The sequence below is a fragment of the Dipteris shenzhenensis genome, chromosome 20 (genome assembly GCF_047967505.1).
Source record: "Dipteris shenzhenensis isolate YYH24624 ecotype China chromosome 20, Dip_SZ_1.0, whole genome shotgun sequence".
Classification (NCBI taxonomy): domain Eukaryota; kingdom Viridiplantae; phylum Streptophyta; class Polypodiopsida; order Gleicheniales; family Dipteridaceae; genus Dipteris; species Dipteris shenzhenensis.
The window spans coordinates 6,053,765-6,067,882 of NC_141615.1; the positions used below are offsets into that span (position 1 = coordinate 6,053,765).

Consider the following 14,118-nt stretch of genomic DNA (forward strand, 5'->3'; position numbering starts at 1 on the left):
TGCTTGTCCATACACGCATTTTGTCGTACAATACCGTATTGGTATGGTCTTCCGTACAGCAACGCAAGCAACCGTACACATCCGTACCTGTAGATCTGTACCTGCAGATCCGTACCTGCTACCTCGATTTGCGCATTCTGCCGTACTGCAGATCCGTACATACTCGCCATCCAGCCGTACATGTATGTGCCGTACTTCCATACTGCAGACCTGCATCAGCCATTCCATACAGTTGTATAGCAGGTGTACGGATTTTGTACAAGGTTTATTGTGCAAGTTTCCTTCATCTGCAGGTGATCTTTGGCAGGCACATTTTGCAGACAGCCATTGTTTGGCTCAGTTTTTGGGAGTACATTTGGGGCATCCTGTTTGTTGCAGACATTGCAATCAATTTGCAGAATCTGCTCCAAAAATTTGGGGCTTTTTGGTTCTGCTTGCAATCTTGCAGACAAAATTTGGGACTTGCAGATAATTTCAAGCTCGAAATTTGGGGCTTTCAATTCTGCAGTACATTTCTTGAAGAAATTTGGGGATTTTGTAATTACACTACAATTTCGTAGTGAAATTTGGGGCTTTTGCAGACAGAGCGCAATTCTTGCAACATTTGGGGCTTTTAATCAATTTGCCCCTTTGCGGTTGCAATTTCGGGCCTGTTTTGGGGCTTTTGCGTTGGGAGAGCAATTTTGGAGTTTTCAGTTCAAACTGCCTTTCTTGAAGTGTTTTGCAGCACTTTTGGCAGATTCTGGAGAGTTTTTGATGCTTGGACAGATTTCTGACAGTGCAAGTGCAGAAATCTGAGTTGCATTTACAGCCACTGCTTGGCTGTGTTTTTTAAGAGTTGTGCATTTCATTCCCAGTAAGGGAATTCAGTTTTGTATCTGCTTAAATCTCTTTCTCAGATATGGCCCAGCAAAATCAGAATGACTTCCAATTCGGTGGTCTTTCACAGGAAGACAAGTTGGATGGTACCAACTACTCCCTCTGGAGTTTTATGGTACGCAATATTCTGATTTCTCGCAATTTATGGGATTATGTGAATGGGGGTGAGATCCGACCAGCAGGTATGGCACCTAATATCCCTCCTCATCAAGGAGGTGGAAGAGGTTATAGCCACTACTCCAGAGCAGAAGAGATGGGATTCACGGGATGCCTTAGCTTTGTCATGCATCTCTCTTTCAGTGAAAGATTTATCATTCCGCATATCCGGTCGTGTAAGACCTCGAAGGCAGCGTGGGATATCTTAGAAAGCATGTATGCAGCCCGGAATGATGCAAGGGTATCTTTCTTGAAAAGAGAGTTAAGTAATACACATATGGAAGAGGGTGACTCCATGTCAGTCCACCTCACAAAGCTACAGGATCTCAGAGAGCAATTATTGAACATAGATGACATTATTCCTGATTCAGAGATGATTACTACCACTCTGAATTCTCTTCCTGAGTCTTATCTCAGCTTTCATACCTCGCTGAACTTATCATTGAGGAGGGGTGCAAATCCTCTCACTTTTCATGAGTTGATAGGACTTCTGCTTCAGGAAGAACAGACCACGAAAAACTTGGCTTCATGTGCAGGTGAACAAGCTATGCTCTCAAAGTTTAAGTCAAAAAAAAGCTACGTGGCACAGGAGAAGTTGAGCTTACTGCCATTGATGGCTCAGTTTCAGACTTTCAGATGTCTTATATGTGCCTGGTATCACCAAGAATCTTCTTTCAGTATCCACTCTTAACAGAGCTGGATTTCAGGTCATCTTTGAGGATGACAAATGTGCTGTCCGAGATAGGGAAAATGATTATGCCTTAAGATTATCTGGTACTCTGCTGCGTGGGCTTTTTCAGCTTGATCTTTTTGAGAAAAGAGCAGCCCATGCTCTTGCAGTTTCTACCCCCACTGCTGCCATGCAGAATGCAAAATTATGGCATGCCCAATATGGCCACATGCATTACAACAGCTTGATGACACTTCAGCAGCACTCTATGGTTGATGCATTGCCACCTCTTGAGATACCTCCTCCACATGCCTGTGAAGGGTGCATTTTAGGCAAGATGCATAGATTCCCCTTCAAAAAGGATGGTTCAGTTAAAGCTGTCCGCAAATTACAGCTTATACACAGTGATGTCTGTGGTCCCATGAGGACTCCATCATTGGGTGGTCATCTCTACTTTGTTACCTTTATTGATGATTACTCCAATTTCACTTGGGTCTTTGGGCTGAAGCGCAAATCAGAAGTGTTCATGGTGTTTAAACACTTTTTAGCCATGGTTGAAAATGAAACCGGACTCAAGATACAGACATTGCGCACAGATAGAGGTGGGGAATAGTTGTCTGCAGATTATAATGCTTTTCTAAAAGGCAAGGGTATTGTGCATCAGCTCACAGTGAGGCTGACCCCTCAGCAAAATGGCAAAGCTGAGAGGAAAAATAGAACTCTTATGGAGATGGACAGATGTATGCTGAAAAGCAAACACATGCCTCACAAATTCTGGCTTGAAGGTCTGATGTGTGCCAACTACATTTTAAATCGGGCTCCCACTAAGGCTTTGAAAACAAAAACTCCCTATGAGGTCTGGAATGGGAGAAAGCCTTCAGTGGATCATTTCCGAGTCTTTGGATGCCTTGCATATGCTCATGTGCCAGTTGAATTTAGGCACAAGTTGTCAAATAAGGCAATTAAGTGCATATTTGTTGGGTACAATGCAGAAAGCAAGGGGTACCGTCTCTACAATCCTGCTACACACAAGATCATTGTCAGTAGAGATGTGATATTTGCAGAAAATTCAGCTCACACTCAGGCTGAATTTCATATGCCTTCTTCTTCAGAGGATGTTTTTGAGGGGTTGCTACCCATTGCCTTGGGTTCCCCTGCTGATATTTCTTATGCAAATCAGAAATTACAGCCACCTCCCGATGCTTTAGTTCAGCGACAAGATGTCTTGCCACCTCCACAAGCAGTGGAACAGGTGGTGCAGCAAGAATTTGCAGACATACATGCAGCAAAAACAGTCCCAAACTGGCTGTTACAGACTCTCAGAGAGAGTAAGATTGATGCTCCATTACCTGGCAGGACTCGCAGTGCAGCAAGGCACATGGAAGGTGCTAATTGAGTGGAATCAGCATATGCAGGTACTCTTCTTGATGAGGAGGAGCCTGCAACATTCGAAGAAGCAAAGGACAATGTGCATTGGATGAATGCCATGCACGATGAATTGCAGTCCATTGAAAAAAATCAGACTTGAGATCTTGTAAACTTGCCACCAGGTAAACATGCCATTGGCACATGATGGGTTTTCAAGGTGAAACGAAAGCCAAATGGCTCCATTGACAGATACAAGGCAAGGCTGGTTGCTAAAGGCTATGCTCAGAAAAAGGGCATAGATTATGAGGAGACTTTTGCTCCTACATCCCGAATGACCACCATCCGATCTGTTATTGCAACGGCTGCACATTTTGAGTGGAATGTTCATCAGTTGGACATAAAAACAGCCTTCTTAAATGGAGACTTGCTGGAAGAGGTGTATGTCAAACAACCTCCAGGCTTTGAGATTACAGCAAATGCACTTCAGGTATGCAAGCTAAACAAAGCTTTGTATGGGCTGAAACAGGCCCCGCGTGCATGGTATGCCAAGATTCATGCCTTTTTGACCAGCAAGGGGCTGCACAATAGTCCTACTGAGAGCACCCTCTACATCAAGATGGATGGGGGGGAAATTTAAGTCATCCTTCTTTATGTCGATGACTTACTGCTCACAGGGTCCAATGAAGATTAAATTGCAGATTTCAAAGCTGATTTGCAGACCACCTTTGACATGTCAGATTTGGGGCTGCTTCACTTTTATTTGGGGATCCAGTTCTCTCAAGAGAGACGTGGCACTGTAATGTCTCAGTCCAAGTATGTGCAGAAACTCTTGGACAGATTTAACATGCGTGATTGTAAGCCCATAGCCACTCCCATGGAGCCGGGGCTGAAACTCACAATGCCTAATGCAGGAGAATCAGTTGATGCCACATCTTACAGTCAAGCTGTTGGATGCCTCATATATCTCTGCAACACTAGACCTGATATTCAGTTTGCAGTATCTCAGGTGAGCAGGTATATGCACAGCCCAAAAACTATGCGTTGGCAGGCAGTTAAGTGCATCTTCCGTTATTTGCAGGGCACGAAGTCTTTTGGCTTGTTATTTCCCAGGGGGGGTGACTTGCAGATGCATGCCTACAGTGATTCAGATTGGGCTGGTGATTATGACACTAGGCAATCCACTAGTGGCAATTGTTTCTTTTTGGGTAATTCTTGCATTTCCTGGCTGAGCAAGAAACAATCTACAGTGGCTACCTCATCATGTGAAGCTGAGTACAGGACAGCTTTCACAGCAACACTTGAATGTGTCTGGCTGCGACGTCTATTTGCTGATCTTCATCTGTCTTTGGAGGGTCCTTCTCCAATTTTCACTGATAGTCAGAGGACCATTGCAGTAGCAAAATCCAGTGTTTCATGCTTGCACGAAGCACATTGAGGTTCACTATCACTACGTCAAAGAGAAGTTGCATGCAGGAGAGATCAGTATGATCTTTGTGTCCACACATGACAACGTTGCAGATATTTTCACCAAAGTACTACCACGTGAAAAGTTTGAGGCATTTCGCAGTGCCCTGAACTTATATCCGTTTGGTGATTGATCAGCCTTGTACATGACATTGGCATTGCAGGGGGGTGTTAGAGTTATAGATATAATTCAGCAGTGACCAATGTAATTTAATAAGCTAGTTAGGAGCACTTTTCCCTCTTTAAGAGGTTTTTTCCCCTAACCGCAGTTAGTTCACTAACTATGGTTAGTGACTACTAAGGTTTTGTCACTAGGACAAAACCTTATCTCTAACTCTTTTAGTTGTACACTCTTACACTCTTCTATTGCAACTAAGCTCTCAAGCTCACTCTCTCTTGCTCTCTCTCTCCCCAAACTCTCACATTTCGAGGGTATTCTTGGTGCTTTTTCATTAGGCTGCTGATCTCTTTCAAAGCCCTATATGGAGCCTCATCCTCATTGTGAAGACACCTCCACTAGAGATGACCAGCATGACAAAGCAATGGCCCTTCTTGGTGTGAGCTTGGTCAACAAATTGCTTCATCATCTTGACCTCACTGTCACACGGGAGGTGTTGGATAGTTGGACTTGCTCTTTGCAGTATTGCGGTGGAGGGGGGATCGGTCTACTCTTGCGTGTTGGGTCTCACACCTCTTTGCTCTGAAGGGGGGTGTTGGAGATATCATAGTCAAAGAGTCTGTTAGTGTGTAGTACTAGGTGATCTAGTACTAGTTTATGTGTGTGAGTCTTGTGTGAGTGCCATGTGTCATCATGGGACTTATCCCATATGCACTAGGTGCTAGAATGTGTGTGAGTAGCCTATATAAAGGCTTGTACTTCTTGTCATGGTACACTTGATGAATGAATAAAAGCCTTTGTCATGTCTTCATTTGAGCATCATTTCCCCACACCCTAACTTTCTCTCTCTCTCCCTTCACCATGTTTCTAACATACTCATTACATAAAAAGTTTTGTAATATCTAATATAAGGGATCACTAGTTAATAGTAATCACCAGTCCCATAGATCCTGAACACCAGTAGGATACCACGCAAGGCAATGGAAGCTATGCAAATCAAGGGATGGCACAAAGAGGGCATGAAATGGATGGAATCATGGGTATAACAGCTGCTGATATACCAGAAGATGCATGTGAAATCAGAGAGAGAGTGACGCAGAGAATGCTACAGAAGTTATGGCAAAACCCGGGGACAAAAATGCATGCATATGGGCATTGGATTACAGATCACTGGGAAGCAGTCATGTCCACATTTTAGGGGAAAATTCCTGGTTGCCCTGTTTCTACTGCTTTTATTCATGATTGGAAGAGAATTCTCTTATATGCAAAATGGACAGGTGCTTCCTCTCATCATGGTAATTCTTTTCGCTTGGAAAGCATCCATTGGAGCAAGGTGTTTGAATTGCCTCTCGCTCTACAGGCACCTATTAAAGCATACAATGAAATTGGGCATCAGATTTGTTGGTGATGTTGTGGATCAACAAGGTTGTATACTTTCATTTCCACAAGCTTGGAGGACATTCTCCTTGGGTCTGCATCATAGGTCCATTTGGAGAACACTTTCAGCTATGTTGCAGCCATTTGTTCCGGTTCCTCCACTGTTTGCACAAGACAGATTAATGGACTGGAATTTGACTTCCTTACCTCCTGCTACCCATACACTCTCAATGCACAATCTGACCTCCTCGAAGGTCTACAGATTTCTTCTTCCACCGCCATGGATTGACAAGCATGCCAACACTCTTTGGAATTTGGATAGGCCTTCATCTTGGTGGCAATCATGACTCATGAAAATCTGGAAAGCCAAATTGCCATTGAAACAGAGGCTTTTCTTTTGGAGATGTATAGTGGGAGCTTTTTCCATTGGGGTGAAATTGGCAGCACGCCGCATTGCTTCCCCTTCCTGTCCCCGTTGCTCTCATCATTGCGAGACAGTTCCTCACCTATTATGGTCTTGCCCACACTCTCGCATACTGATCACTCATGTTTCTCATTTGCTGCGGCTTCGGTTTCCTTCTATCAGATTTGGGAAACTCTTCTGGATGTTTGGATGCCTCTCATCTCAGATGTCTCCATTCCTCCTCTTCTTTCACTGGACTCGCTTTTGGGTACTATGGACCATTTGGACACAGAGACTGCATTCTAAGGATGGGTCAACAGTTTCCTCAGGCATTTATTTTCTTCATAATGTCCCTCAAGCAATCCTTATATGACAGTTTTGCTGCAAGGGACTTGGATGCCACTAGCCTTGAAGTGTTCTCTACTTGTTTTTGAGTTCTTCCATTGGGCTCTCTTTTGGAGTCTCATGTCAGTAAGTGGGAGACTTCCCATCTTGTAAATTTATGATAATATAAATACACTGGATTTTACCAAAAAATGTGTGTGTGTGTGTGTAGTTTCACCAAGCATAAAACTACACACACACACACACACTCTTTTTTTGTGAAAACTTTGAATGCTTTATTTTACAAAACACATACATGTTATTCCTTTTGGCCAACTCTTGCCCCATCGCCATATTGCTCCTGCTTTATGCCATAGATGTTTGGCACCCAAGGAGTCCTTGCTTCATCTCTTCTGGAATTGTCCCGTCACCCGTCTTTCTTAGGCAATGCCTTCAGGCTCGCTTTCCAACTGCCTCTTTGGGGCAAGTTCTTTTGGATATTTGGCATTCACCCAAGGCGAGCGAGTTTGATCTATTCTTCACATGGGTTAGATATTGGGCCTTTGGACTCTGTGGAAAGATAGGAATCACAAAGTCTTTCAATAGTCTGGTCCTTCCCTTTTCTTCTCTTTCCGGATGTTGCTCAGGCAGTCCTTCTATGATTGTCTGTTCATTCGTCAGATAGGTTACAGTCTCTACTTGTCTTATAATGAGATTTTCTGATCTTGTACTTGCTGATCTCTGCTTTGGGGATAGCATCTTTGTAATATAAAGACATGGATTTCACTTCCCAAAGAAGAGTGTGTAGTTTCACACAAAAAAACTGTGTGTGTGTGTGTCTGTGTGTGTGTGTGTGTGTGTGTGTGTGTGTGTGTGAAAGAAGGCAATAACCTTCTTCTTTCTTCTTTCTTTCTTTCTTTCTTTCTTTCTGGAAAAAGTTTCTCTTTGCTTTTGATTTCCTATTGAGGCTCTCTGTTTTTTGAGACCCTCATGTAAATTTTGCTGATAATATAATCATGGATTTACCAAAAAAAAAAGGGGGTGTGAAAGAAGGAAAGAAAGAAAGATGTATTAACGTCCGCGGGAGGCCTTACGGGTCTATGGGACAAAAGTGTGGAAACAAAGTAAACTCATACAAGCCATAGTGGGCTGGAGCGCAGGGCTCGCTAAGGCCCTCGCTGAGTACTAGAAAACACATAAATTGAAATACTAATGTAGTACATCATATCAAGTCAGGCCAGAAAAGCCAAATAGTGTGTAACATGAGTGGGGCATGTCAGGTGTTCAGGGCTAATGCTCCAAGAACATGATCTGGCTCCATGTATCCAAGCTACGTGATAGCTTTCTGGTGTGACACAAAGAGCTCACGTATCTGCATCTGTCGAGCTGTCTGGCGCTGTGGTGGGGGGCGTGGTCTCCTCGATCTCTGGATCCAATGGGCTATGTCAAGTGTAATGCCACATCTCTGTCGATCACCTCTGAGAAGAGCTGAGGTAGGTCTAACCTCAATCGTGTGTGATCTGGTCTCCTGTCGCATGTGAGATCCCCGTGACCCTCGTTCAATAGTGGTGTCGTGTCGACTCCCTCTACTAACCCATCTATCTCTCATGTCAGCTAGCTCCTCCTCCTCTACTCCCGAGTGCCCTGGAGCTGACTCAAATGCATAGAAGTTGGTGACCTGCCTCTGCGCTCCATCCACCTCAGTGTCCTGTGACGTGGTGCTCGTATCCTGCTACTCTCTGATCCATCGCAGTAGTGTCTCTTTGTGTCTCCGCATCTCCATTAGGTAGAGCCCAATACAAATCTGATCCTAGAAAAGAGACGCGACCTTCACCCCGCCCCTTGCGCTGCCTAGGCTCCGCCCTGCCACTCCCACCCTTCTCTCCCCGCGCCCTCCCCTCGCACCTTGGTCGCCGCCCTGCTCACCTTGCTGCAAGCCCCCTCCGCTGGCTGAGTGCTCCCGCCTGCTGACTGGCTGCCCCCCGGCTCCGGTTCAGCCGTGAGCCTCTCCTGGATGGCGCATCCCCAGCCTTGGCCTGCTTGTTGGTGGCTTCCTTCCCGTGGCAGTGTGGTCTTCCAGGCTAGTCTTTTGCACCCTTCTCCCTCTCCGTGGAGTAGAAAGCGTATGGGTTGGGGGTGCTCGGGCATTTGGAGGTGTCGAGCCACTTGTGGCATGGGGCCTTGCACTTCTTCGGAGGGGAGTATCTTCGGCTTCAGCCGTCTCCCTTGCCCTGGCGGTCCTCCACTTTTGCACCTTCACAGCAGCAGTAGGTTCATCTTTCAGGAAGCGTCTCTCCCTTCCCGGTGGCATTTCTTTGGAGGGAGGAGGTTTGCCCTGCACTCTCCTGCTCTTCCGGAGTTGGAGTTCTCCTCGCAGCTTTGCCCTGGCGACATCGGCCATGGCCATCCCCCAGCCGTACAGTTCGTGCCTCCCCGTGGTGGTGGTTGTGCTGCCCTCATCCCATCAGCATCTCCTGGCCGCGAGTGGTGCACTGGAGCTGGAAAGACCTGGCCCTTGGACAACAACCCAGAGGGGTCGCGTCGGCTGGTGGCCTCCTTGCTTGGGTCTCCAAGCTTCTCAAGACTCATAGTTTTTCTCGAAGATTCTTTTCCCACAGGGCGGCGGCCCTCGACTCTTTCCTCAGGGATCCCTTCTCCTTTGGCTCTACTTCTTCTTGTCGTACCAGGAGGCTCCCCATGTGGGTTGAGGCTTGCAGGTGCGTGGAGCGGGCTACTGGAGTGCGGACTCGCCCCCCGTCAGGTGGTGGTTGCTCATGCTGGCAGGTCTCTTCCTATTGGCACCCTCGGGCGGGCACGATGGACAGGAGCTCAGCGGAGGAGGGATCCATACATGCTTGGATTGCGAGTATCTCCAGGATTCACTTCATCAGGGATTATTGGTCGGCCTCAATTGTTGGATGTTGACTCAGAGGAGTCATATCAGTTGATGGTTCACTGTCTCGAAGACTTTCTAGTACTTCCAGGATTCACTTCATCAGGGATCCGTAGCTTTTTTAGTTTCGCGGTTTACTGGTTTTCAGAAGACCCAGACTAGGGCTTTTTGTTTTGACAGCATTTTGCAACAGTTTTATGCTTAGCCCTGTGTGGCTTGTAGTTTCGCAGGTGGGAGTTATCCCTCTGCTCCAGCATTGCTGTTGAGTCTCTTGTATCCCTTGTCTCAAAGTAATATAATTAGCCCTTCTTTTTGCCAAAAAAAAAAAAAAAACCTGATCCTAGAAGTGGATCAGTCGTGAGAGTGGGCCAAACTCGTGTCCCTCCTGAAAAAGGCAATGGTAGCGCCCTCGAATCTCGTAGTAGGCGGGACATATACAAAGAAAGTGCTCCTCGGTCTCGACCCATCGTGCATAGCATACAAGTCCACTACTCTCTGGGTATGCCTACAGCTCTCCCTGCCTCAATCCTCAGCTGATGGGAGGAGACTCGCATCTATCCAATGGCAATCCTCAGTGCATGTGAGACTCCTCTGTCCTCAAGATACTGGGTCTGATGATGAGGCCATCCTCCGATACTCTCAAGAAATGGTCATAGTAGAGCTGGGTCTTGGTGGGGAAATCATGGTCCCCCCCCCCTAAGTCCGAAGTGTGTAAAGCTGGAAGAGGTCTAACCGTATGATGCGGTTAATCTCATCCCGCGAAATCAGTTGGAGGGGTGCATCCATGCTATGGTAAAAAGGAGGGAGCCTCTGTCCATCTAAATGCCATGACTAGCTAGTAGCAAACCAAGCAGAGACGCGTGCATGCCATGATGTATCAAATCCACTCTCTACCAGTCGGATAGAGGATTCCAATGCCAGTCTCGATAGCCTCTCACGAGGTAGATCCCAGACTCTATGGAGGAAGGTCACTGTCTGAAAGATGGCATCGATCTGAAGAGGGGTCATAGCAAACTGCAGCTGCCTGTACTATCTGATGGGGGACTACGGGCTTACTACGAATCATCCTGGATCCCATGATTATCTGTAGCCGCTCAAATCTCTTGCACTCTGTTGCTGAAATATCACCCCCCCAGAACGGTGCTGCATACATGGCAGTTGGTCTCACTAGGGTGTCGAAAAGCCAGCACTTCGTCGTTGGGTCCTAGAAGTGCACCTAGAAACACTGTCGCTCTAAACGGGCCAGAGCACCATATCCTCGTGTGAGGCGTGCTCGGGCTGCATGGATCATCGTGAAAGCTGGCCCAGTGAAAACTGCACCCAAGTATGTGTAGGACTGTACAATCTCTACTGGCTGACCTCGGTAAGTGAAGCTATGTCGATGGAGCACTGGGTATGAGGTGTTGAAGATCATAACCTTGGTCTTCCCAAGGTTAACTGTCAGATCTCTCTCTGTGCAAAACTGCTCAGATGTCTCTGTAAACCCTCTGCTAAGGACGACAAGAGAACTATGTCATCCGCATATAGTAGTATCGGTACCAACAAATCAGCCAACGGTGACCCCTCGCCTCCCAGGCGGTCTATGAAGGATGTGATCTCATCAATGTAGAGGCCGAAGAGAGTCGGTGAGAGGGGGCATCTCTGTTTCACCCCAATCGTGCTCTCCACCCAGCCTGATAGGCCTCCTGGGGCACGAACTCGTCCCCTGACGAACTCATATAGGCTCATCACCCCCCAAATCAGAACCTCTAGGATCTGCATCTCCTGGAGTCTCCTGATCATGCGGGATCGTGGGACAGTATTGAAAGCCTTCCGAAAGTCTACAAAGCAGGCATAGACTTTCTGACGCCTCGACCTCGCCTCCTCAATGATAGCCCTCAGTGTGAAGATGTGGTCTAGGGTGGAATGCTCTCCAAAATCCTCCCTGTCCTAGGGCACGCTGCCCATGTGCCTCTGTGTGACTGCTGATTTCTCTCTCTCTAGTACAGATCCATAGACCTTGGCCAGAGTGTGGCTAATCATGAGAGTGCAGTAATTCCCAGTGTCCATGGGGTCACCTGCCTTGTGTATTGGGACGATGGTGGTAGTGCTCCAGGAGGGTGGAAAGCCGTGGCATATGGTGTGGTTGAACATCTGTGAGAGAGAGAGAGAGAGAGAGAGAGAGAGAGCTATGCAGGCACATAGGGGCAGGAATCACTGTTAAACATAAAGCAGAAACGAAGTCATGCCATACCTGTTTCATTTCTGGTGGAGCAGGAAGCTCTGGAGCCTGATCGTCTCGCTCCTCAGGATCATTACCAACAGCTTCATCATCATCAGTAAAGGTTTCCTCATGTTCCCAATCATCACCTGTTTTATAATATCAGTCTACTGATCAGTTCACAGACTTCTGAAGGCACTAAGGTTACAATGTCACAAGGTGTCTGGCTTTTTTAGTTAGCATATTATGATAGGCGCTTCCTACTGCAAAACTGTGCAAAAACCCTCCTGATTGAAAAAAGTAACCTGCCTCTTTCAGGGTCATCATCATCAAGATCAAGATCATCCCCTCTGGCTGGTTCCTCTCCATCATCATCACCTGCTTTTTTACTCAAACCAAGCCGATTCTTTCTATCTTCCTCGTCATCTGCATCTTCTTCTCCTTTATCAGAAAGGACAGGATCATCTTCTTCATCTCCTCTCCGCCGAAAACCACCGCGACCACCCCCACCTGCTCCTCCTCCTCCACCTCCTCCAGTCGTTTTCCCCACCTCTCCAAAAGCTGCAGCACCAGTGCTAGCAGCTTTCATCATCCACCTTTGGTAGCCATCTGCTGTTCTACGCCGATTCTTCATCTGCTCTTCTGCTTCTTCTAAAGTTAATTGCTTGTACTGAGCGACCTTATGGAAGTTATACCTGCCCCGCAAGTACATCAGCGAAAGGTAACATCTCTCTCTCTCTCTCTCTCTCTCTCTCTCTCTCAATACCAGACATAGCAGCATATAAGGGAATATACCAAGATACATATCCTGTTGCCAGTAAATCAACATGGTCTCTTCAGACAACTAGCCAAAATGCTCAGGTTCAAACGAGAGGAATCATGGCATATCACAATAACATTATGGGAATGGCGAATGACTTGGCAAGGTTGGTCATCTTTGTCTACAAGGCCTCCTCTCATCTTTTGTGACACTGAAGTGATCCTTATCCAAGATTCAGCTTTTTTTACATCTTTCCTTGCTTACAAAAACTCTAGGAAAAAATACTCTTATTGATGTCTGACAAGACACAATAATATCAGGCTACTTTATATCCTGTATCCCACTTGCCAAAATCCAGGCAGTGGATGTGAGGACTTCATATATGCCACCCGGTGACAATTAAAGTCTCCGTTTTTAGCTAAGTGGTTTAACCTCAAGGATTCCTATGAACAATGACTAGCCAAATCCATGGCTAACCAATCACCTACATGGCCAGAATTCCCATGTCCCATACAAATCCACCAATCTAGATGTTTAGTCAAGTTGTGATTACCTTGGGATAACCAACTAGTTGCATATACCTAGATGAATCCAATCACATTCCCAAACTCATCCTCTAAAAACACAACATAGTGCAGTTTCAATCTCACGATAGTCACTCATAAGATTGAAAACCATAAACTCCATCACGCATAGCAGGGACTAGCTACTCTGACATCCCCACTGACGTCATCAACGCCCAACAGTGGGTGTAGACCATAGTATAAAAGTATGCTCTCACGCATACAAATCCACACACCCACACATACTTGAGCATCCATTTATACAAAGTCTTCGTACTGAGTTTCTATCGACACTCCGGAGTTGAAGGGCAAACTCAGCCATGACGAAGGCTAGCACTAAAGGAGAAGGCTAATCAAAAAGTAGTCCAAATCTCTTCATTCAAGCTACAACTGCTTGTGAAGTCTAAACGATTTCATTTTAGTCTCTCCCAAACGAGCATCTAAATCTAGCTGATAGCGCAATGCACCATTTAAGATAGAAAGAATTATCGCAATACCAGCAGGCGCAACTTGGACGAAAACTTCACAAGGTGAAATTTGCATGTCCGCTAATACGGCAGAAGCATATACCTAGATGAATCCAGGAACATTCCCAAACTCATCCTCTAAAAACACAACAAAATGCAGTTTCAATCTCATGATAGTCACTCATAAGATTGAAAACCATAAACTCCATCACGCATAGCAGGGACTAGCTACTATGACATCCCCACTGACATCATCAGCGCCCAACAGTGGGTGTAGACCATAGTATAAAAGTATGCTCTCACACATACAAATCCACACACCCACACATACTTGAGCATCCATTTATACAAAGTCTTCGTACTGAGTTTCTATCAACACTCCGGAGGTGAAGGGCAAACTCAGCCATGACGAAGGCTAGCACTAAAGGAGAAGGCTAATCAAAAAGTAGTCCAAATCTCTTCATTCAAGCTACAAC

The 14,118-nt window shown here is 46.1% G+C and overlaps 1 protein-coding gene across 1 annotated transcript in view; it reads right to left on the reverse strand.

Moving 5' to 3' along the window:
• The window catches only part of RAP74 (transcription initiation factor IIF subunit alpha RAP74), a 131,621-nt gene that overhangs the window by 48,155 nt on the left and 69,348 nt on the right, over positions 1-14,118 (reverse strand). The window contains exons 4-5 of the mRNA XM_087391654.1: positions 12,162-12,547; positions 11,886-12,001 (exon numbers count right to left, since the gene is read on the reverse strand). Coding sequence (XP_087247780.1) covers positions 11,886-12,001; positions 12,162-12,547 — 502 coding nt within the window. The remainder of the gene's footprint in view (positions 1-11,885; positions 12,002-12,161; positions 12,548-14,118) is intronic.